The 24,600-nt window shown below is 41.0% G+C and overlaps 1 protein-coding gene across 2 annotated transcripts in view; it reads left to right on the top strand.

Moving 5' to 3' along the window:
- LOC139690639 (sodium-dependent nutrient amino acid transporter 1-like) overlaps nucleotides 1-24,108 on the top strand; it is a 77,824-nt gene extending 53,716 nt beyond the window's left edge. For both annotated transcript variants that reach the window (XM_071588124.1, XM_071588125.1), the window contains exons 3-12: nucleotides 13,959-14,379; nucleotides 15,778-16,066; nucleotides 16,893-17,166; nucleotides 18,788-18,891; nucleotides 19,497-19,686; nucleotides 19,986-20,162; nucleotides 21,903-22,002; nucleotides 22,133-22,309; nucleotides 22,485-22,579; nucleotides 23,249-24,108. In XM_071588124.1, coding sequence (XP_071444225.1) covers nucleotides 13,959-14,379; nucleotides 15,778-16,066; nucleotides 16,893-17,166; nucleotides 18,788-18,891; nucleotides 19,497-19,686; nucleotides 19,986-20,162; nucleotides 21,903-22,002; nucleotides 22,133-22,309; nucleotides 22,485-22,579; nucleotides 23,249-23,419 — 1,998 coding nt within the window. In that variant the 3' untranslated portion in view covers nucleotides 23,420-24,108. The remainder of the gene's footprint in view (nucleotides 1-13,958; nucleotides 14,380-15,777; nucleotides 16,067-16,892; nucleotides 17,167-18,787; nucleotides 18,892-19,496; nucleotides 19,687-19,985; nucleotides 20,163-21,902; nucleotides 22,003-22,132; nucleotides 22,310-22,484; nucleotides 22,580-23,248) is intronic.
- The last annotated feature ends 492 nt before the right edge of the window (nucleotides 24,109-24,600 follow it).

Below are 24,600 nucleotides of genomic sequence, written 5' to 3'. Positions count from 1 at the left end.
TGAGGATGTAACCCGGACGATGAAATTTCATAAAATATTGCGAATGAGTGCATTAATATCGCACGGGTAATGATGGCAATGCACGCCACAGCCGTTTCTCTCATTCGGCCCTAGCGAACGGAGTTTTGCACGCATACAAGCGCCTTAAATTATGAGCGAAAACGTGATTACTTCTTTAAAAATAAATGAAGGAGGGTGAAGGAAGAGAAGGAAGGAACAGATTTTTCAGCTAAAACAATGCATGGTTTCTGTCGCTGTAATACTCGACAAAGAGTTCGAAACGCAATGAAAGGATCGGCCTCGGAGGGATGAGAGGATTGATTGAATGCAAGCATCCCCCCCTTTTCCTCCTCCTCCTCCGAGGACGCCGCCCAAACCGCAGCAGTGCCGCGGGACGGCGCATCCGCCTCACTTACCAGCGCAAAGGGGAGGTCTGGTGGTTGGGAAGGGTGGTAGGGAGGATGCTCGCCAGCGGTCTCGGGGAACTCGGCGTTCCTCCTCGAATTGAAAGACTTTTCGCCCATTTTTAGCATTGTTAATTCAATAATTACTGACCGTATCGGGGCATCGTTTGAATAAGAATAAATGATTGTATAGTATTTGCACCTGCACGCCAATTTGAAAGGTAGTGCTTCCCATGAGGCGCTTTGCCAGCACAAATGGTGGGACCCCAGTGATGCAAAGTTCTTTCGAAAAGGTATTTCATTTCTTTTTGTTAAAATTCTCTTCTCTGACACTGCATGAGTTATCGGTCCTGCAATTGACGAGGCACCCGCTTGGAGTCACGCCTCCGAGCGACGCGACTCGCCCGTTTCCAATCACGCATTCCTCGCAAAATCACGAACGCCACTTCTTTGCACCCTTCGTGACCTTCAAGTGCAACCACTTCCAAGCGCCGCAGTTTCCTCGACGCGTTCACATTCCACTTCTCCGTTCGAAACTTCCCCGGCATCTAAACAAGTCGCTTGCCTCCTTCTGTTACCACACTCGTCGCTACGACCTCGATACACATACCTTTCGCCCTCGCCTCAACAAGTATTCCCCGATTTAATTCCTCAACTCAATGCAACCCTCAAATCTGTCGTTCTCCATCACGATTCAACATCAATACTCTCTAATATAGTATTCCGTGGGCGGTAAAACTAGATATGAGCGTGAAATCTAAAAACAGGGAACTTTTCGACAGGGCAGGACACAATGGATGTATTGTGCTGATATCGTCTTATCCTGTCGACCTAAATTCATTATTTCTTGGCTTTCAAAAACTCATGAGTCTTTCATTTACATCTTTAGCCCTTTTATCACTTTCTTTGATTGTAGAAAAATTAACGAGACTCAGACATAATGAGGCTTGATTTCAGCTGAACAAAAGGAGTTCTCGTTTAAACAGGCTTCGGGGGATATTAAGAGCCAGTTGTGTGATCTGAGAATTCGAGACATTCTCTCAACAGTCCGCCTGAGAAGGCTTTAACTCCGCGGGAGGTGTGGGGGGGGGGCAATGATGGTCATTTTCCACGCTTCCCGCGCTTCGTCCCGACTCCCTTGGGTTGGGCCGCTGAGGAACTCACTGCAGACGACGCCCAGGGCTCCAAACCAGGAGAAAACTGCCGAAAATCTTCAAGATCAAATCGATACATTTGAAGATTGGGCGGACGATTAGAAACTTAAAATAAACCTGGAGAAATGCAATCATATTGCCTTTTCAAGAAAGAAAAAAACCAAGTGACCAGCCCCTGCCATACATTATGGCGAAACGGTTATTCCAAACGTCCAAAGTGTTTAATTCACTGGAGTAACCTTTGCCAAAAAGTTATCATGGGCAGCCCACATCCGGGCTACAATTAATTAATCCAATGCTGCAACCGCATCTCTTCAACCGCTGCTTAAGCTGAGATCCCCTCTTAAACTAAAAACAAAGTTACTGCTCTACAGTTCGATGATACGCCCTCTTCTCTCATATTCCGCGCCATCTTAGGCCCATGCAGTCAAATTACACCTCAGAATAATTCAAACAGCAGTAAACAAAATCATCAGAAAACTAGCGCTTCATGGTTCATGAAGAACAAAGACCTCCGTATAAACCCCTATTCTTCATGACATCCATAGTTTATACTCCACTCCTTCGCAGATAAAACTCCTCTTTACTAAAGACAAACCCCCTCGCTCAACACCTTTGGAAGCAGAAGACAGACAGTCTAAGTAAATAAACACCGGCGACCACAAAAAAACCCTTTCCAACTCCCATATTCCTATCCCCTCACCATAATCATTCCTCTCTATCGAAATCTACCTTTAAACACTATGAGATTCAATTATTACATTAAACAAACCCATTAGGAAACTGAAGGATCTCAGGTTTTCCCGGCGTATGGTATTCAAGAAGTTCTCTCGGGTTTCCCACCGGGTCAGGTTGCAGTACACCGACGTTTCGAAGGCTGACTCTGCCATCGTCTTCAGGGTGAAGACGATGGCAGAGTCAGCCTTCGAAACGTCGGTGTACTGCAACCTGACCCGGTGGGAAACCCGAGAGAACTTCTTGAATACCATTAGGAAACTCTTCGGCGGTGAACAAAACGTCAGGTACGACAGCAGAAAATGAGAAACCGCGATAAAATGGCGCGGCTTGACGTCGTCCAGCCAGGAGGGTCTGTCGACGACCGCCCCTGCCAGCCGGGAATGCATTAAGGCTGCCTTTCGGATCAGGGATTTGTCATTCACCTGGGATTATTCACCACAGGTTTTCGTCACATGTGGAGCTACAAACGTAATCAGGCGAAAAGTACAAGGAAAAGTGGATGAAATGGCAATGTGGAGCACGATAAGGAAATAGAAGTACGGGATTGATTGAGAAATCACTCAAATGTGTGGGCCGGGTGAGGGGAGACGTAAAGGTGAAAGTGGGCGAGGCCTGGTTAGGGCAGTGGCGGCGTTCGGCTGCTAAGCCTGAGAGCTCAGGTTCGACTCCTGATGATTTATGACAACCCCTGCTTCATTAACTAAGATACGGGATTTGTCGGATGTCAGAGAGAAACCGCAGGCATCACGTGGGGAAGTCATCGCCATTGATTGGGTGACCCGCAAATGCGGCAGAGCACGGGGTGACTCGTTGATCGGTTGTATGTGGTGCGAGGATGGTGCTCCATCCCAGGGGAAGGGGAGAGTTTGGAAAGGGTCAGCAAGTCCAAATTCGCATGGAAGCACCATTGATGGTGAAGGGGGACCTGTGTGCAGTCAGTGCAGTGGAGGCGTCCGATTTGAAGAGAGGCGCGGTGGGTGGGGGCGTGGGGGGTACCGGTCCCTAGGGGGGGGCGGAAAGATCCCTCCCCTCTTCCGATATATGCGTACAATTTAATGTCAAGAGTTCGGTATTGAATCTCTTGGGTCACTGAATTTTCCCAGCCCGTTTAGCTAAAACCATGACCAATTGAGTCAGCGATAAGTTTTAACTGGTGATTGCTATAAAGTAACTGCATATCCTAACTTCATACAAACATCACAACTGGCAAAAATTCTAAGAAATAACGCCACCCCTCAGGAAATAAAATTATTAATCTACAAAACCACTATAAGACCAATCCTAACCTACGCCTCACCTGCATGGACGGGGCTAGTGAGTAGATCCCAAATGGAAAAATTAAAAACCACTGAAAGGAAAATACTAAGACTGGCCCTTGGACTCCATCCGTGGGAGAAAAACGAAAATATATACAAAATAATAGACATAGAGACACTACACAACTTTTTACTGAGGCAAACTAAGAATTACTTCGAAAAACTGAAAGGAAATTCTAACGAAGCTATGACATACACTAAAATCAACAAAATTGGTCCATACGATAAGTACAAAAGACGAAACATGGTGTTAAACCCCTAACACATAGGAAAAAAAATAAATAATATATAAATAATGAATATAATGACAATTAAAAAATGGAAAAGGGAAATAGAAACGACGCTGGATTGGTAGTCCAGGAAAAGACGGAAAAAATACACAGGACACAGAGCAAAAGCCCAAATAAGGCGATCTCTGAAATAAAAAAGCCGCCTAAAAAACGGCAAGACATCTTCGTCGTGTTACTCGACTTATGGCACCCAGATTTAACGCGTACTCCAAAGTGGATGGAAGAAGAAGACCCACACTGGCTGGACAGAAACTACGTCTCCAATTGTTCCATTAGTTTTCATTTGCAGATAACGAGAACAGACTGCAATTTCTTCGGGAATGATGGGCAACCTTGGACGATCCCTTGCGCGAATCCTAAGGCGTGAATTAAACCGAATTCCATTTGGGATTGAAAAATTGATTCACTCAAATGCTCTGTGAGGAATCAGTAAAATCGCGACATATTTTCCGGTTCCACAAGGACATCTTTAATTACTATTTTCAGGACCCTTAAGTGTCTATAAGTTTGAAATCTAATATGTTTCACTTATCATTTAAGTATAATGGCAGTGCTCGTGGACATATCGTATAATAATAATGGAAGTGTTATAAAAATGGACTGTAATAGTGATTTACAAAAATTTCAACCTTCACTACTTAAATTGAAGTGGACAATTTGCATAAAAAACAATTGCTCTGAGAACTAAAGCATGGATTCTGAATGCATGGCACATTATTAACTTGTACGCGAACTGCTCTTCAAGTATCGCGAACGCAGGTTGGAAGGAATGGCTAATGGAAATATCAAATTCATCATCGTACTATATGTACTCCTGAAAATGGCACATTTAGTGCTGAATATTCTCACCTTGCTCAACATTCTCTGAGCTCGGAAAACGATCGCATTTCGGATTTAAAGCCGATGGGTTCTATCCATCTCCCACTTTCCCATTGCTCGTATGATTCGCTAGCCCACTTCTCACGTAGATTAGTGATGGTCACCGTTCACCATCCGCCCTCTTTTCCGGCGGAATCCCTTGGCCTCCAACCTACTTTTCTCCGCGGTTCAAAGTCAAAAAAACATTGGCGGTTACCTCCGGGCAGAACCGAATCTCGTATCCATTCTTATGGTTACGTAGTGTCCTCGCTATGCGCCTTTGTGGTGGTGTCCTCCGAAATAAACGGAGGATCTCCCTTCTAAGAAATATCTTTGGCTTTTACTAGCTTTTCATTTCCTAGTTTTATCATAATGTTACCTTCATTTTTGCCAAAGATCAATTATCATATTTTTGTTTTTTGATTGACTAGAATTAAATAAATTTGATCGATAGATGACGTAATTGCATCGCGTGTACCCATTATCAATCATTGACGATTATTATTGTTATTATATTTGCTCTGAGAGAGAGAGTGTGATATTTTCTGGCTAATATTTTCCTCAGATTTCCGATGCACCTGGTATAAAGAACACTCTACTACATAAACAAATCAATAAACCCAGAAACCCGGCATCGGCATTAGCCTACTCATGTCGAAAGGCGCCAAGGGGTCTGCAGCTTAACGTCCCATCCGACGGACGGCGTACTCACTCAAAATGCTCTCCACAAAGCGCGTGGTGTAGGGATTGGGATACCACTGCTAAATATCTGTCACCTCCGGGATTCGAATCCGCACCCTTCTGGTGGGAAGCCTGTACGCTAGCTACCGCACCATCCTGATCTATTCTCGTAGATTAGTGTTAGCGCACAGTAGCCACAGCTTAACGTCCGCGGTATAACGCCCCATTCGACGGACGAATTAATCACTCGAAATGCTCTCCAAAAAGCACCTCAAATAGGGATCGGGTTACTACTGACAGAGACTACCCGCTGAAGGATTCGAACGCGGGCCATCTGGGTCGGAGGCCAGTACGACAGCCACCGCAACATCTCAATCCCTACGCCTTGTAGTAAATACGAAAGAGAGGACGGAACTGAAATCTGAATAATTTAGATATGTACAAAGATATAAACATTTTCCTCCATTAGACTCGACAATGCTTGTTCGATGGCCGTCGAAGAAAGTTTCATCGAATCGCGAAACGAATGCGAACGGATGGCGAAATGTCCGCCGTTCAATTCCCGCTTCAATTCTTAATTACTACAAATGGAATCGGTAGATTTGCAAGCACCGTCACTCGCCAAGGGACAAGACCGTGAATTGATACGCTGGAGCTCGAGGGGGGATTTTTCTGGCGGGGTCGATCATGGCGCGCGAGATAATCGCATCAATGGGGGAGAGGGGCGGATGGCAAACAAGCGCATTCGTCAAGCGGGTTGGTTTACCCATACCCACACACCCCACACCCCCCCGCAACCCCTACACCTGCCGTCCTTCATGACCCAAATGTATATATATATATATATATATATATATATATATATATATATATATATATATATATATATATATATATATATATGAAACTCGATCACTCACACGTTTTTTCAACGTGTGAGTGACCTTTTTATGTGTCCTTATATTGTTTGTTGCTATCCAAGTTTGTTATTCAAAACTTCCGTGTTACTTCGACGAAATTATATATATATAATATATATATATATATGCACACACACACACATATATATATGTATATATACGAGGGTCATCCGGAAAGTAGTACCCGTTCGTGCCGCATGAAGTGCTGACGACGCGAGTAGCCGCTGGACGAGGTCAGATAGCTTCAGTGGCTTGTCTGCCTTCTCTGAGCCAAGTTGCGTGACGCTAGCATTGCCTGTGTTGTTTCTGTGATTGTTTACAATGTTTAAAAAAATTGAGAACGCCGCCAGTTGTGAAGTGAGGGCAGTGATTAAATTCCTCAATGCAAGAAACGTTCGCCCATGTGATATTCATCGCCAATTAAAGGAGGTGTATGGAGACAATGTAATGGACGAGTCGTCTGTTCGGCGGTGGTGTCGCAACTTCAACATGGGGAGGGGGAACACACACGACGATGAGCGTTCGGAGAGACCGTCTGTCATTACAGACCAACTGGTGAGCTCAGTTGACGAATTCGTGAGGAACGATCGGCGCGTCACAATTGATGACATCTGTGAGCATTTTCCCAATGTTTCTCGAACAATTGTTCATGAAATTGTTAAACACCATCTGCATTATGCAAAAATTTGTGCAAGATGGGTCCCTCGCGTATCTCAATGAGCTGGCGGCGAAGGACTATGCAGCAGGAATACAGAAACTTGTCACACGTTATGACAAATGCCTTAATTTGCTTGGAGATTATGTTGAGAAGTAGTTTAAAGTATCCTCTTTCAAATAAAATTTTTTATGTTTGTTAATATTTACTTTTGTGTCTTTATTTCACGAACGGGTACTACTTTCCGGATGACCCTCGTGTGTGTGTATATATATATATATATATATATTTATATACACACACACACACATATATATATATATGTGTGTGTGTATATATATATATATATATATATATATATATATATATATATATATATATATATATATATATATATATATATATACACACACATAAATATACTCACACACCACTCCACCGGGAACACAATAACAAGAATACCAAGGAAAACTCGACCTGCATTCTGGTGTGCCCGGCGCGTGCTAATAATCTTCAGCGTAAGAAGGGATCGCCGGCCCCGTTCATCCCCCGCACGCCGCGGCGCCCTTCAAAGCCGCCCCGCCATTGGTCGGTGCCCGAACGCTGTAAACGACCTCTACGAGGAAAAGGCGAGAGCGGGTGCCCCGAGCCAGCGGGGGGTTAGATGGGGAGGGGGAGGAATGGGGGGGGGAGGGGACAGGAAAAGACGGCGCCGGCCAATCGGGGAAGCCTCTTTTCGCCTTTCTTTCTTACCCCCCCCCCCCGCCCCCCTGCGGCCGACTGTGTGCGAAAAATGCAAACCCCCACCCCTCCTCCTCCTTCAACCCCCAGCCATGCCGCAGTTACCCTTCTGCAACTGTTTTCATCACAATTATTATTATACGAGAAAAAACTCATCTCGCCAAAAATCAAACGAGGAGATCAACTGAGTCAAGTGGGTTTTAGCTCGACTCCACTTTCCGTCCTGTACAAAAGCCCTTATGGTCGCGTTTAAGTGAAAAAAAGTAGTACGGAGAGACATCTGGCGACACGTTTCAGCAACGCAAGCATTAAATGAATGTGTTTTCAATGCCAACAGAAAGAATTTACCCTCTCTAATGTGATCTCCGGTGACATCTCTGGTGAAATGAACTGAGATGTGGAGGTGGAAAGATGGCGGAGCGACGTTCGCACGGAGGGAAAACCCATTGCCTTTCTCTGGTGCGCACCCATTAAGTACGCATGTGATGTGTGCGAGCGGACGAGGATGAGAGTCGCGGAACGTTAGTGTCGCGATAATACGCAGATGCGAAAATGGAGGTGGAAAGCGCAGGCGGGAGGGAAGGCGAAGGTAAACCCCGCACCCTACATAACGACATCCGATCTCCACGGGAAGGGAGATCTCATTCCGTGGACCAGGGGGTCACCGGAGCAGGGAGGTAATTCGGAATCGGAGGACGCGTGTGATTCGACGGCGGGGCGGGAATCGGTCATCCACCCTTGGAGACACAACCATCCCTGAGCACCACTCGCATCCACCTCGTGACGATGGCGAGCAGGGCGATGGGGAAGGGACCGAATCGTCCTGGACGCAAGCGAGAGGGATACCGAATTGAACGGCGTCGATGTTTCAGTGTCTCGAAAAGTGGCGAAATCTCACCCCCCCCATGCCGTATTGGATGACCTGGACAATTATTCTGGTGTATTCACTCGCTGCCACAAACTCTGGCGGTGGCTTGTAGGATATATATATATATATATATATATATATATATATATATATATATATATATATATATATATATATATATATATATATATAATAAAATAAAAAAACATATAAAAAATATAATATAATAAAAAACATGGACAGCAACAAACAATATCAGAACACATAAAAAGGACACTCACACGTTATATCTTGATAATTTTGACGGAATTTAACTCCGCCTTCATCAGAGGAAACAGAAGTATTGACATACATATATACACACACACACATATATATATATACATATATTATATATATATACATATATATATATAAACAAAAAATAATAATAGAATACTAACAATGGATTGGGCGGAATAAGATGATATCCAGCTGAAATGAGGAAATGCGGCGGCAAATAGAACAGCGACGGTGTCGAGGAAAACTGACTGCGTGAAAGTTAGAGGGACAAGGGGGAGGGAAGAAAGAGAGAGAGAGAGAGGGGGGTGCACGTGACCGCGAGGCTAAGGGGCGGCGGAATGAATGGAAAGGGTGGGAATTTGTGGCAAGAGTGAGTCTGAGATGAAAGCCAGGGCTCTCCCCCTTACGCCGGAGGGCTCCACGAGGGAAAAGCCCGCCCCCGACCTCCAATCCGCGGTCCCCCCTCTGCCCCCGAGTGAGGGGCCGTGCCTGGAGTCCACGCGGATCGGGGGCGGAGGGGAAGTGAGTTTTCTGCAATCATTGTCGCGGTCTAACTCCGTAATTAGTGGTGTATTTAAAAGATTGAAGAATTATGTACACCTACTTGCTGAAGGGGAAACACCGCTTTGTGATCTTAGGCTTAGGAGAGGGCTTTCCATGAGGGGCCATCTCCATGTTTCGTTGGAAGTAGATAGATGGATAGATAGATAGAGGTCTTTATTTGGGCGAAATTGAGACCTAACGGTCCCTTATTCCATTTAACCCATCGTCGTATACATAGTATATATTAGGCATAAAATTTATAATTATATTCGTATATACACATATAGACAGACAAGAATTCTTTTTGATGTGCAAAAAGAATTCTTGTCCGTCTATATGTGTTTATTTATGTGTATATACGAATATAATTTTAAATTTTATGCCTAATATATAGTACGCACGATAAAACCATAAACACAGTAGTCAACCCGAAGGTCGGTTTGGTAGGTGATGGTAGAGTTCACCTAGTACTAAGCCCTATACGGCGTGTGAAAGTCACACATCAGGGTAGGAGGGGCAGTTCCTTTCTCTGTGACGGTTATGGTTTCCCAGGAAGATCTGGTACCCGAAAAATCACATAGCATGGGTGGAGCTGCAGGTGCCCAGAGTGCCTTACCAGAGAATGGAACCCGGGCCCCTCAGGCCCCCCCCGGGTCGGCAGTTAAACGTTCTACCCCCTGGACTACCACGACCAGCCTATATATGTGTATGTATGTGTGTGTGTATATATATATATATATATATATATATATATATATATATATATATATATATATATATACATACACACACACATACATACACATATTTGCATGCATTAAAATATATAAATTAAGGATGCACCTAAACATACACACACATACTCAAAGTAAATTACAGTGATTAAAAAGAACAATAAAAGAAGGAAAGCCTAAGCAAAGAATGAGGTTTTTGGGAAAAGCTAGGGAGAGCGTGGCATAGCTCACCTAGTAAAAACTCACCGGGTATACTGGTTACGTTTTGTAGTACCTGAGTAAAATGAACTTGTGAAGTGCTCTCTTAAATGTTGTTGTGGATGGAGAGTTTTTTAAATGTCATCTGGGATAGTGAAGTAGGAAGAGAGAGAGAGAGAGCGTTGCGGAGGCTGCAAGAGTGTATTTCCAAAATTTCGAATTCCACACTCTTTGAAGCGGGATAAAGGTCGTGGAATGGGAAGTGTACGAAATATATTTCGGGAAACTACGTGAGAAATACAAGTAAATTCATATTTTCATTCCGTGTCCAACAAAGAATATTAGTGTTCTTCCGACTAAAGATACACATAGACATGGACCTCCAACGACGAAAGTCTTATCTGGTTCCGCAGTCCTTTCGGGAGAATGTCAAGCGAAATGCCAGTCCGAGTATTCCGGCGATGATTTATTTCAACCATTCCGGGAGACGCAGTCGGCAGGGGGTCCGGACAGTCGCGAGAGAGTTTTTTTAAAGGGAAGGGCGACCCTGATCGCGGTCCATTGCGCTTGCCAAGTGCGGCCTGCACCTATTGAGAGGCTCATGAGTGGGGGGTCCTTCGGGGAAATTAGCAAGGGCACGTGACCCGATAGCGACGGCCTGTGTCTCCATCCTGCCCCGCACGTGGAGTCCCCCCCCCGCCCCCCCCCTCATTGCGGTCGAAAGGGACGTCGGTCAGTTCGAATGGAGTGGAAAGGGGGTTAGGAGGAGGAATAAGGGGGGGGGGGGGTCCACGCCACCGCTTGCCGACCAATGAAATCCAGTGACGCACTCAAACCTGTCTCTGCCGATTCCACACGTTCGCTCGTTCGCGTCCCCCAAGAGAGGGGCGTTAATGTTGAATCGAGGGTATTCGTTACATTTCCAATGCATAATAAAAGTGATATTCTGATTTAGCATTTTCTGAGTCAGAAACACTGTAAGAATCAGTTTTATGAATTATTGTGACAACGTTGAGTTTCCATTTCACAGATTTTTTTGGTTTGGGCTCTCGCCCTTTTCGTGCGAGGGTAGGCTGAAAACTAACGCACAAATGCTTGTAGACCACAAACAAAATGACCTTCAATGAAGCACTCCTGGTGGTATGTGGAAGTAACATTCCACCCCTCAACACACGCGTGTGCAAGTATGAGATCGTAACAATCATCCGATGTATCTAGTTCTACATAACTCGCGTTGACATAGCACTAGAACACATCTCCATACTTCCGCTTCTCAAAATACATTGGCTGAATGTAACGACCTCAAACCTTCTCATGCCTGTTTGGGGGGAGAATGTTACTTCCACATGCCACCATGAGTGCTTCTGAAGAGGTCATTTTGTTTTTGGTCTACAAGCATGTTTGCATAAGTTTTTAGCCTACCATCGTATTATTATTGCGACCCCTTTACGGCGATTCTGTTCTTCAAACATATTAATGATGGCGTATGAATTGGTTGCCGTATAAATATTTTTTCTATCACGATTGGTCCTTCGGGAAATAATTGGGAGCTTTCGTGTCCGCCAACGGAAAAGAATTCCCTAATTGCTTCAGCCGTACTCGAATGTTGTCGACCGCTTCAATCATTCATCCGACGGAAGTGCACGCGACTCCGAAGCCGGAATGATGAAAATGATGAAAGCCGGAAATTCGATCATTTGTATTTAGGATTTGAGCGGTTCCTCCTCCGACGACTTTTCTTCTTCGCTGCAGTGAGCATCTTCCTCAATCTTGCCTCGTCTTCATCATGAAAGCACGGCGCTCTTCCATCTTCACTTCACATTGCATACGACGCCTGCACAGAGAGTCCGTGGCGGAGGGAAATCTCTAATCTGGTGGTTCTGGTGGATCCTGTTGTGGTTCTGATTTTTCCGCCCCTGGCAGATTGGTTTTTTTACGCATGTCCAGTGGGAGTGCTCGCCGCTCCCATTTCTCCGCCGTCGGTTCCCATTGTCGCCGCGGGGGGCGCCAGGCGGGCAGACAAGCGATTGCTAAGGCCTTACGCAGCCTCCCCGAGCCCTCGGGCGAACCGCCTTCATTTGGCCCGTCCGCGTCTTTCATTGATTTTCAACGTTTGTACCCCTCACGTCATGTTGCCAAGCTTCCTCGTGAACTCACTTTAAGTACGGCTACGTAACTTACGTTTTGAAATAAAAATTATGAAACTAGTGACAAGACAAAGTTTTATTATATACATTTCAATAGCACATTCTTAAAGCATTTTTCTACATAGTTGTGCCATTCAATTTGAGTATATATCATTACGATACACAAAGCTTTTCAATTCCGACTCTGAAGAAATCTAGCACCTTAAGTTTTAAACCACTACCCCAGCATGCAATTCTGAGTCACTGTCAAAGCGCTGCCTTGCGAGTCACGCCTAGCGAGACAGATCCGTGATCGCAGATGGGCGATTTTCACGAATTATTTCTTTAATTTTCTCCGTTAGTTCTAATCTATTAAAAATGCTAGGCTGCTCACTTTGGTCCTCGTCTTGAATATTGGTGCTCGTCTTGAATATTGGTGCTATGCCCATTTTTAAACTGAGAATGCACCACTGCCTCACTCCGCCTTCACTTGTTTTTCCGCTTCCGTATACTTCAACACAAAGTTGCCGATTGGCTATTAGTTTTTGGCCAGTAAAAAACCTAATCACAGGTCGCAGTTCACAAATCGTGGGGTTTTATATTGCAGCGTACATTTGAACAGTTCTCAATGCGAGCAAATTAGAAGAACCACACTCTGTCCACACACTCTACCACAGCAGAATGCGCAATGTTTGTAGAGAGGTCTAGACACCAAGTTGGTGGTTCTAGTCCCGCCCACCGCCACGCTTGGCCGAAGCGTAAGTTATTTTCTGGATAGCTTTCGTTATTGCCACTTTTTTGAAATTGCTCCGACGAGAAGCGGATGCGGTTATTATTTCCTTAAAATGAAGTTGGTGTATTCTGCTAGGATTGGTAAGGGTAAATTGGAATTATGAAGATGTCGAGGACCTCGTCTTGCGCTCCGAAAATGAGACACAATCGACTGGAATGGCTGGCGTCCAGGCCCTAGCAACTCGGGGTGTGCATTCCACGGGGATGACCATCCCTAGAGTTTCCCACCCTCCGTGCGGCACTTGGGGGAGTGAGTATGCGTCCATGTACCGCTTGAGAGGAAGGAGCAAGCCCCCCGCTCTTCTGCTCCCGCCTCGTGGGGAGAGTCGATGGACCAAAAGGAGGTCCCAACTCCCCGAGATCCAGCGACTGGAATATATCTCTTGAAAATATCATAAACTTGATTTTCGCAGATCTTCCATGTAACTCTGCAACACTTCTCCTCGCATGTTTCTTCTGATTATCTCCACCAGTTCCGATGAACATATTGTATTCAATCCACCGAGGAAAATTCTTTTAGAAAATCAATGCAAAATGAAATTTTCACGAGACTCACAGAGAGAGGAGAGAAAGAAACGATCCCCCATGTTGTTAATTTATGAACTGTTGACGCTTCTGGCATGACTATACATTCTCCCCGAAATTCTTCTCTGCACAGGAGCTGGGCGTGACAAACCTCGCTTTCAACGGCGCCCCAGAGGGTAAGCTGAGCATGATCAGCTTCCCTCCGGGCAACCGCGTGGCGCCGCAGCTGGTCAACGGCGCCGCGGCGCCATCGTTTGACGGATCGTCGGCGGGCGCCGGATCGACGCCCGTCGACGCCGAGGACGGCTCCGGGCGCCAGCAATGGTCCAACCAGACCGAGTTCCTGCTTTCCTGCATCGCCATGTCCGTGGGCCTGGGCAACGTGTGGCGGTTCCCGTTCACCGCCTACGAGAACGGCGGAGGGGCGTTCCTCATCCCATACCTCATAGTTCTGTTCATCGTCGGGAAGCCACTCTACTACATGGAGCTCTCCATCGGCCAGTTCTCCAGCAGAGGCTCCGTCAAGATCTGGGAGGTGGTGCCTGCCATGAAGGGTGAGAGACCCCTGGGGGGAAAATGCCCATCCCCCCCCTCTCAAAAGGGGGGTATTGGGGGGGGGGCGGGGGGAGAATAGCCTGAAATGCACGAGAGAAACTTGAGAGGGAGCTTAACCGATGGTTATAAACTGATGGCTCGTACAATTTATACAAAAGAAAGTAACCTCCGTAATGCTATGAAAAAAATACACTTGAATAGATGCAGAAAATTTAACATTTTCATCTCAAACCTAAGCATCTCCAATATTTTATACATATTCTCCAAACAGATTTTAAACATTCATGTCAATACTCTGGACTAATTTTCAAATTCCTTCAGCACAAAATTCTGCCGCCTGAGAGATCACAGGCAACCGATGACGGCATCTTTTGAAGTTCCTCGTCGAGACGAGCACAAAACAAGTGCTGTAGCCTAACTTTTCAGCCGTGTTTCCATGCAACAGAGTCGTTGAAATCTGTGGAAAACTTTCTCATGATTTCAGATATCGTAAAAGTAGGGTTTTAACGAACTTTTCGTCAATTTTCAGGTGTAGTTCATTGATGATCATAGACGAGGGGGCGGTCACTTCTGTCATAATCATCGAGGACATTTGTCCTTTCACTCTTAAACGAATGACAACACTGACGCACTCAAATCTTATCAGTAATCACATAAGGTCCGTACAGAGCACTACGGAGGAGAACACAATGTGTACTATCAAGTTCAATGTTGTAATAATCGATAAAATGTTACTATCCTACATTATACATTCATTTAATGCACCAATTGTATGGATAAATATCATTTACTACTGATTTATATTTTGAGTGGATTAATATATAGCTTGATTTTACATCCTAATGTGCAAATGATCAAATTACTGGGCAAGCATCAGGGCGAATCGACCTGTGTAGTTCCCTGAGTCCCTTTTTAAAAAACTTATTTCATTACATGCTCTCCCTACAGCAGTGTGCTTGCCTTTCTCTTATCAATACACAAACAGCTCGTGTTATTTAAGCTCTTTGTCCTAGTGGTACTTGTTAGATCTTGGGTTTGTTTTATATTCCCATGCACTCTCATATAAGGAGACTTTCGAATGATATAGTTCTTTAATAAATGTGGCCAGTAGGGGCTGTTTTAGCTAGAAATATCTCTTTTGCAGTCTTGAAGTGTTTCAAATGATTCATTATTCAATTAACAGTCTTATAAAATAAACTGGACTAGTCAAGCAGGAAAAATCATCATACAGCTATTACTGATTGCTTTGATTACATTTTTAAAGTGAAACTAATACTGTATATTACTAACGAATTATTTTTATTAGATATGCTTCTCCTAGACTTAAATATAGGTGCCTATATTGCATGTTACATTGCTTGTGGAAAAGCAATAATCAAATATTTATTTATTTCCAGGGATTGGATATGGGCAGATCATATCGATCATCTGTGTGGTGACATATTACTGTTCCCTCATGGGCCTAACTGTGTTCTACTTTGCCGCCTCATTTCAATCTGAACTGCCATGGGCTAAATGTCGTCCTGAGTGGAACGACTGCTTTGATTCAGTGAGAAATTCCCATGGACTGACCACAAACAACACTCTAGCGGCGGAAAAGTATACCGTAGATAATTTGACAAATATTCCAGAAGTTATAGTGAAGAATGCTAGTGGCTCAAGGAGTTCTTCTGAGCTTTATTTCTTGTAAGTATTGGTAGTGGCTCTGCACTACAATTGAAAAAATATACACAACACTTTGGGTATCATAACTCTTTACCTATATTTTCTAGTCTTTCCTTACTTTTGGAAGAAGATTAAGTGGAAACATGGCCAGGATTTCTGATTTGGAATGATAGGATATTGGTTTAGGGTCATTCAGTTATCAGTTGTACATCTTTGCTTCACTTAAATTGGTCATATGCAGTACGTTTGTTTATTTTCTATGCACACTTTGGAAATGTTTTATCAAAAAAAAGATTTAGATTGTGTATGCATGAGAATAAAACTTCAGATAGCAATATTTACGGCATCAGAATTTTAGTTCAGCCTTACTCTTGATTTGATAATTTGTAATATTTACCTACAGGGGCCTGAATTCACAAGGAAAATAAAAAATAGTGATTTGGCAATATTTTTTAAAGGCTGGCAGATACAAAAACATTCATTCAATCCCATATATTGCTTGACTAATTTAAAAAATTCTTTGCTGTCAATTTAGTTTCTAAAAATAGCATTTCATTGAGCAATCTTCAGAAACAAAGCATTCGGGCAGAGCAAAAATTAATTTTAAAAATGACACATTTCCAACCATTGTTTTTAGCTGGTAGACTTTTCTTAAGTGTCTCATAAATGCAAAGTTGAAAATTTTTTTTCAAACTTACATCTATCCCTTAATTTTTTAATAATCAACCTTCTAATCATCTCTTTGCTATCAATTACCCATCTATTAAAATACATGTAATAATTTTAAAAATCTTGTATATGTCATATTGTATTAGTGTCATATTACATGATTTAACTTCTTCCCTAGGAAATATGTGCTACAGGAGACAGAAAATGGTATTGACGATGGCATTGGCGTGCCAGAATGGAGGCTCACTCTATGCCTTTTGTTTGCATGGCTTGCAATCTACTTGCTGGTGATCAAAGGAGTCCAAAGTTCTGGAAAGGCTGCATATTTCATGGCAATATTTCCATACATAGTGCTGATCACTCTGTTGATAAGAGGTTGCACCTTGCCAGGAGCCCTCGAGGGCATCACTTTCTTCATTAAGCCCAAGTTCAGTGAGCTCCTGAACCCCAAGGTAGGCACACTACACTCATGTATATATTTTTATCAAATGTTCCACACATGGCGGTACTTACTTATCACCTATCTTGTTGACAGATATGTAATATATGACATTTTTAAAGACTTAAGAGTTGCTATTCCATACTGTTATGTCTAGTTTAGAATCTGGAATTCCATCTATTCATAAATATATGATATTTAGGTTTGGCATGGCGAAGTTAATGTTTGTACTTTTTTAAGTAAAACAATGGATGTTCAGCCATGTGGGTACTTGGCATAAGTTGTGCTCCTATAATATGAAAAAATATTATTACAATGATATTTTTGCATTAATATTATATTTATCTATTTAATATCTATTTAGCTATAAATATGCCTACACTGTTATTCATAATAACATATTATTTTAAGGACTAATATTTCTCAATAATATTTTTTTCAACTGTTAAGATGTTAACTTTAGACTCCTTAATTGCTTACAGAATAATTTAGGTAGTACCAGCCTCAAACTTTTAACTGTAACATTTAACATATGATGTCTTGGCTAATGAATATGGTGAAATTATGAAAACACCACAAAAATGAGATTAATAGCATGGTAAAACATTTTTATTTTTATGTGCTCACAAAACCAAAAGTAAAAAGACATTTTTGGCATGGCGGAGTTGATGAAAGACAACTCGATGTTGTTGCTCCGCCCAAATGCATACAACGGGTTGCCATTTCTTTGCATCAAGTAACTATCTTCCTAGGTAAAAAATAATTCAGCCCAGTGATGATAAATTTCTCTCTTATTGTGGGTTGTACATATATTAGTTATAAGATTTCATCATATTTAAACAGAAAAGTAAATTTATTATTTTTTTGCCGGAGGGCAAAATTATAGGAGAAAGAATTTTTGTTTTGAAAGTATTTTCATTTCCCCAGGTGTTCACTTATATCTCAAAGATAATTATTTCAACATCTGAATAGAATATTGAATTAATATTTTTTCTTTAACTTTACGACTGTCCCATCATTGTAAGAGCGTTGATATTGATTTCTCAAATCGGAGATACGGCCTCTGTCAGACCATTATTTTCAGATTAAAACAGTCAATCAAATTTAGATATGTTGATGTACCTTATAGCAGCCATAGTGGCATATCACTTGAGGCTAATGTCCACCGATTATCTTTATTTTTTGGTGTTTTGGTGCTCATGAATGCATGGCATAGTAGTTGATATGCAGTATCATTGCCCCACCGAAACCATCACCTTTCTTCGACATTTATTATTTGCTAGGCAGTTTTGCTCCATGATTTAAAAAAATAAATGACCCTGATTATAGTTTATTCAATATTATTGGGCTATGGCGCAATGGTTATACAGGTGATATGCATATACCTACCTAACTAACAAACCATAGCTTAAGAACATCAAGACAACCTTTTAAGATGACAAAAGAGTTACATCTTCTTGTCAAGAGAAAGTGTATTGCTCCTTTTTGGAGCTAATGTGAATATTCATATTTTGGAATTTAAGCTTAAAGCAGTTATCAATTAAATTACTCTCTAAAGTATGAGTATTTGCTCTAAAAAGAATCATTTAACCCAAGAATAAAGGGCATAAATTCATTTATTTCTTCTTTTCTAGGTTTGGTACGCTGCGGTAACACAGTCATTCTTCTCTCTGGGAGTGTCATTTGGAACCATTGTTACATATGCCTCATACAACCCCTTTAGGCATAACGTCCACAGGTAAGAGACTGATAATACCATCATCGCACATGAATGCAAAGAGAGTGTGTTCCCATTGGTCTAAATGTCCTAACTTCTGGGTATGCCCTATATGGAAAGGTGACAAAAAACTATCGATACATACATGATTAATACCCTGAGGATGGTGACAGAGTCAGTCATCCAAATGTTGGCAACTGAAACCCAGACCCAGCAGAAAACCCACAAAAACCTCGACTCAATTGTGCACTGGGAACACACTGAACCTTTCAACCATCCATGAATGTAAACACAAACACATGCATATATTTACAGGAGTTTCAGAAATAACTTTGCAGTTTCCACATAAAATAACTTATTTATTTTCTACTAGTTTCGCTACACTGTAGCATCTTCAGGAACGTCCTGAAGTCCAAGTACGTTCCTGAAGATGCTACAGTGTAGCGAAACTAGTAGAAAATAAATAAGTTATTTTATGTGGAAGCTGCAAAGTTATTTCTGAAACTCCTGTTTGCAATGGATTTCCACAAAGTCTCGGCCTCAACCATCAGTCACACATGCATATATTTAATTAGTTTATTTGTGTAAAGTCAGGTAATGATGAATTTATTCTTCCCAAATTTCAGGGATGCAATAATAGTGACAGCCATGGACACATTCACCAGCCTGTTAGCTGGATTCACGATATTTTCAATCCTGGGAAATTTGGCGTATGAGTCTGGTGTATCTGACATCTCCCAAGTAGTCAAGGGTGGTGCTGGCCTGGCATTTATCTCATACCCTGATGCTATTGCCAAATTCCAGTATGTTCCTCAGGTGAGTGCATCTTCAAAAGTGAATAAATGCCAAAATCCTTCAATGAATCCTCAGAGAATTCAATAATTGGCAGTATAATTCAAAAGCCAAATAAGCTTTGGCTTTTGCATTTGAGACCTACTAAATGTTTTGAATTAAAGATATGTATTTGAATATTGTGTTGCTTCAAAGGAAGTTAAAAAAGACTCACACCACGAGTATCTTTGCACCCGGGTATTCTAACACTGTTGACTTCAGTTTAATGGAAGTTTTGGAGATATAATTTTTGTGGTTTTGATAAAAATGTTTCCTTTTTACAGGTCTTCTCAGTATTATTCTTTCTCATGTTGTTCACCCTTGGAGTTGGAAGTGCAGTTCCTTTTGTTGGAGCCTTGGCAACAGTTTTCCGTGATCAGTTCCCTAACACTAAGCAATGGATGGTGGCAGCAATGATTTGTCTTTTAGGATTTGCTGCTGGCCTTGTGTATATAACACCAGTGAGTAATTTGTTAGCCTTTCCATCAATACTTTATTTAGGATTTAAAAAATAAAAATTAGATTCAATTTTATCTACAACAGAGTAATTCAATTCCAAAATAAATCACCAAGAAAAACAAAATATGCTAGCATGACATTCCTACTTGTCACTAAATGTCAACATAAAAGTTGTCCATCATATTCATCTTACGTAAAATACTGTAAAAATAAATGTATTATTATTAGTTATTTGTGACCCACCACTACAGACCCACAACAGAGGCTATGTGCAACATTTGGGGTATGTGTGTGGGTGATTTGGGAGAAATTGGGTTTTTCAGAGAGTTGGGGAAGAATGGGAGGAGAGAAATCTGGTGTGTAAATCATAAGCTTGCTCTTAACAACAGGCACCAAGAGGGTTTTATGTCCCATCTGATGGATGGTGGCACGCTCCAGTTGAAATGCTCTCTATACATAGCGCACAAAGTAGAAATACTGCTGTAACATGGTGCCACCACAATGATTTGACCCAGGGCTATGTGATTGATTTAGCTCATAGAAACAAATAACTTCTACGGCTCACTTGATGATAATGTTGAGTTCTTAAAGAACTCTGATTCCATCATTATGAAAATGACTGAGAAAATATAAAAAAGTTATTATTTCCTTTGCTAAAAACTCGAATTAACCACAAGAAATGAAAAAGGAGAATGCATTAGTTTCCTAATTGCATTCACTTGTTAACAATTTTGATTCATACAAAGTGAATTTGTTCTCATCATGACCATATTTTCCAAGTATATTTGGTTATCTGTTCTTGATGGGGTATCCATGAGCACAGATAATACAAGCGAGGGAGTGGACGGTATAACCATTTAGGCCTAATGGCTTTCAAGCAAGAGAAGGTATCATAAGCTTTTAAGACATTGCTGATTTCTGACAGGCGTGCTGAGACTAGTAGAACATACCTATATATATGTATATATATATATATATATATATATATATATATATATATATATATATATATATATATATATATATATATATATATATATATATATATATATATATATATATATATATGTATATAAGATTTCGAGGGAATTAGGGGCATTTCATGGATTATATTACATGAAATTATTCATTCAGAATGCACCAGTTGGAGAATTAAGTGCATTGCTAGGGGCAAAAGGGTATACCTGTGTTTAATCCATTTGGGCATGATGGTAGCTTTACTGAAAAGGGGAAGACATAATCCTGCACTAAAACCTACTTTTAAAAAAATGATGCTCTAAATATATATACATCAACATCCAATATGAAGCTGCAAGGTCACAACTTCTACCTCTGTATGAATTTCACCTCTTAATATTTATATTATGTGAACTTCAGATGCTATGTTGGTGGGTACTATGCTATATGAATCAGAAAATTATGTTCTAGCATAAATACTTATCCACATAAACTTGAACTCATTACCACAAATTTTAGACCACTATTATGAGTTGGAGGCCACTGATATCTATTGTCATGTGTCTGCCTCTGCTTACTTAGTGGAACATACCAACTTCCCCACATGGAAGATGAAATTGCGTGATAATCTTGTTCTTTGATAAAATAAAAATACCCCTAAGCATAGGAATCTATTTGAATAAGAAGTTCTAAAGTATTCATTTCAAACCAGTATATGTACAGACATATAGTATGAGTTGAACCTTTGAAATGTAGATTACTCATGATATTTTTCACTTTCACAGGGAGGCCAGTATATCCTAAACCTTGTGGACTATTTTGCTGGATCTTTTGTCATTTTCATCCTAGCAGTTTGTGAAATAGTTGCCATCGCTTGGATATATGGTAAGAGATATTTATTACTTCACATTTAAACTAATATTGAAATGGATGCTAATTATTATTCCTCGTGAACTCATCTAGGAATATGAGAAACATGGTCAGTAATCAGTGTATATATTGAATTAACTTCCAGGCGTACAGAACTTCTGCCATGATGTGGAGTTCATGCTAGGGTTCAAGGTGGGACCGTATTGGAGGTTGTGTTGGGGTATACTCACACCTCTTTTCCTGATTGTCATCCTTACCTACACCATCATCACCTTGGAACCACTGCGATATGGAGCATATATCTATCCCGATATTGCTGTCGGTAAGTAACATGGGATGAAAAGTAAAAATGGTGAAATTCAAGAGTGAATAACCAGTTCATCAGTGGATGAAAATTCCAATATATGAACTCATGAAACCATATTCATTCAGAGATGATTTTGACTGATGTCATGAATGGCAAAGAATTTTAAACATCATACTTTTGTATTTCACAGGATTTGGTTGGCTGCTTCTTGTTATTGGCGTCCTTCAGTTGCCACTCTGGGCAATATATGCCATGTACAAACATCGCAAGTCAACTTTGTGGGAGGTAAGAAAATATACCTTCTTAGAATAAATGCAAATGAATAATTGCAGAAACAGCTTAAAGTCAAACCACACTAAGCCCCAACAGGAGGAGTTTGCCTAAAAGAGTGCCTCTGGCTAATCTTAAAGAGTTTTACTTTGAACATAAAAATAGGTTTGCATGAAATTATGCCGCACTGTCACTTTAGGCAAGAAGTTTTGTCAAACCACTTGAAGTCTTTCTTTTAGGCTGTTTAACTATCCGTAGAATAGTACTAATATATCCTGAGATATACAACAAAGATGATATTATTCTCATATCCAGTTACTCATATTCGCCAATATTACCACAAAGCATTCTGTTTTCATAATGAAGACTTCTATTTGTTAGATTAAATTGTAGTATTTTTCATTTTACTAATTTTATAAAATTGTCAATTTTTAGTTTGTACTTTGCTAAAACCTTGTTTCAAAATTTCAAGCTGATTTACGTGGGTATGACAAAACTGGTAAATGTTATTGCAGTATAATATAGAAAAGGGGGCATGAAACATATTATGTGGATTAAAATATCTTGGACACTTTAGAAATTCACTTTGTAAATTGATAAATAAGGCAGAATGTTGCTTTGTCAGTGTGTGTCAATGTACACTTCAAATATCTAATTGCTGGATTCTTCTTCTCTTTATGGCAGACGTTGAAGGCTGGTTACAGACCTAGCAAGCTGTGGGGACCTGATAATGTGAAGCTCAAAGATGAGTGGAGTCAGGACAAGGAGAAGATGAGGAGTGAGGCACGGAAGGAAGAGAGCAAGACTGGAAGAGTGATTCGTATGCTGATTGGAAGGGTGTACAGGTCATCGTGAAGGGGTCAAACAAACCCATGTCACCTTTCTGTGAAAACTTAAAGACAAAGTACAACAGTAACGATGGTATTATAAGTAACGGATAGGGTTCCAAGTTTGTCTGAGAAAAGTGGACTATGGTGATTTATTGACAAACAATGCACATGCTCAGTTATAAATTGAGTGATGCTCAGTGAGACTGCAATTTAATTGCCCAACTTTTGTGGCGGTGTTAATAATGTCAATGACTTGTAAATATAGACAGATTTATTTTTTTTATATTGTATATATATTTTAATTTTTATAGTGAGGACTTTTTAGGATATTTTATTCTAAAATCGCCGATTTAACAATGGGACAAACTTCAAGTGCTGTAGTGATTGATGCTAGAGTGAAATTTGAGATCAGCTGTTTTCGCCTTTGCCTGCTTCACTAGTAATGCAAGGCTCCTCAATCCATGGGAGGCTCTCAGGTCAACGACAAATATGCTATTGTTATTCAACAAGCCATTGCCTTGTGGATTAGTTGGCAAATATATAACGAGACCTGGTAACATTAGGAGCAGATTAATCCTTCAAATATGTAAACCATTCCACCTCATGATGTGGTATTGCTGTAACTTATGAGATATTTAAAAAGGACTCAATTTTTAATAGTGACATTTATTTTATTACAATGAAACTTTTGCAAACTTGTAAATATTTTATTTTGTAAATAATACATAATTATTATTGATAAGTGACTATGTTTGATTCATTCATACCTTGATCTATATTTCATACAGATGCATCACAAAAGACTAATTAATCAGAAATGCTGATTAAAATAAATTGTCATTGGCCTATGTATGGGTATCATTGCTTTGAATCAACATCAGGGAAGTCTAGGGCATACCAAATCACGTAATTCATTTTTTAAGTCTTGATGATGATGATTAAAATCTTATTTTAAAGGAAATATTTATATGATTTTATCAAAAGAAGAGATGGCAGTGAGAGAGTTTGATTATTATGATAAACTATTTAGATTGTGTTGTTGTAAGTTGAAGGGTGCCTATGCCCCTGTAGACAAATGGAAAAAACAGTTTCATGGTGGATTTGACAAAATACTTCTGTCACTTCTTTCCAGGCAATTTCTCGCCCTTTTTATTTTTCCCATACTTCTTCACACACACACACACACACATGAAAATCTTATCCTAT

Source organism: Hetaerina americana, unplaced genomic scaffold (assembly GCF_022747635.1).
Source record: "Hetaerina americana unplaced genomic scaffold, ioHetAmer1.1.p SCAF_3, whole genome shotgun sequence".
Classification (NCBI taxonomy): Eukaryota; Metazoa; Arthropoda; class Insecta; order Odonata; family Calopterygidae; genus Hetaerina; species Hetaerina americana.
Note: the sequence above shows the minus strand (reverse complement) of the source record. Positions and strands in the feature narration are given on the sequence as shown.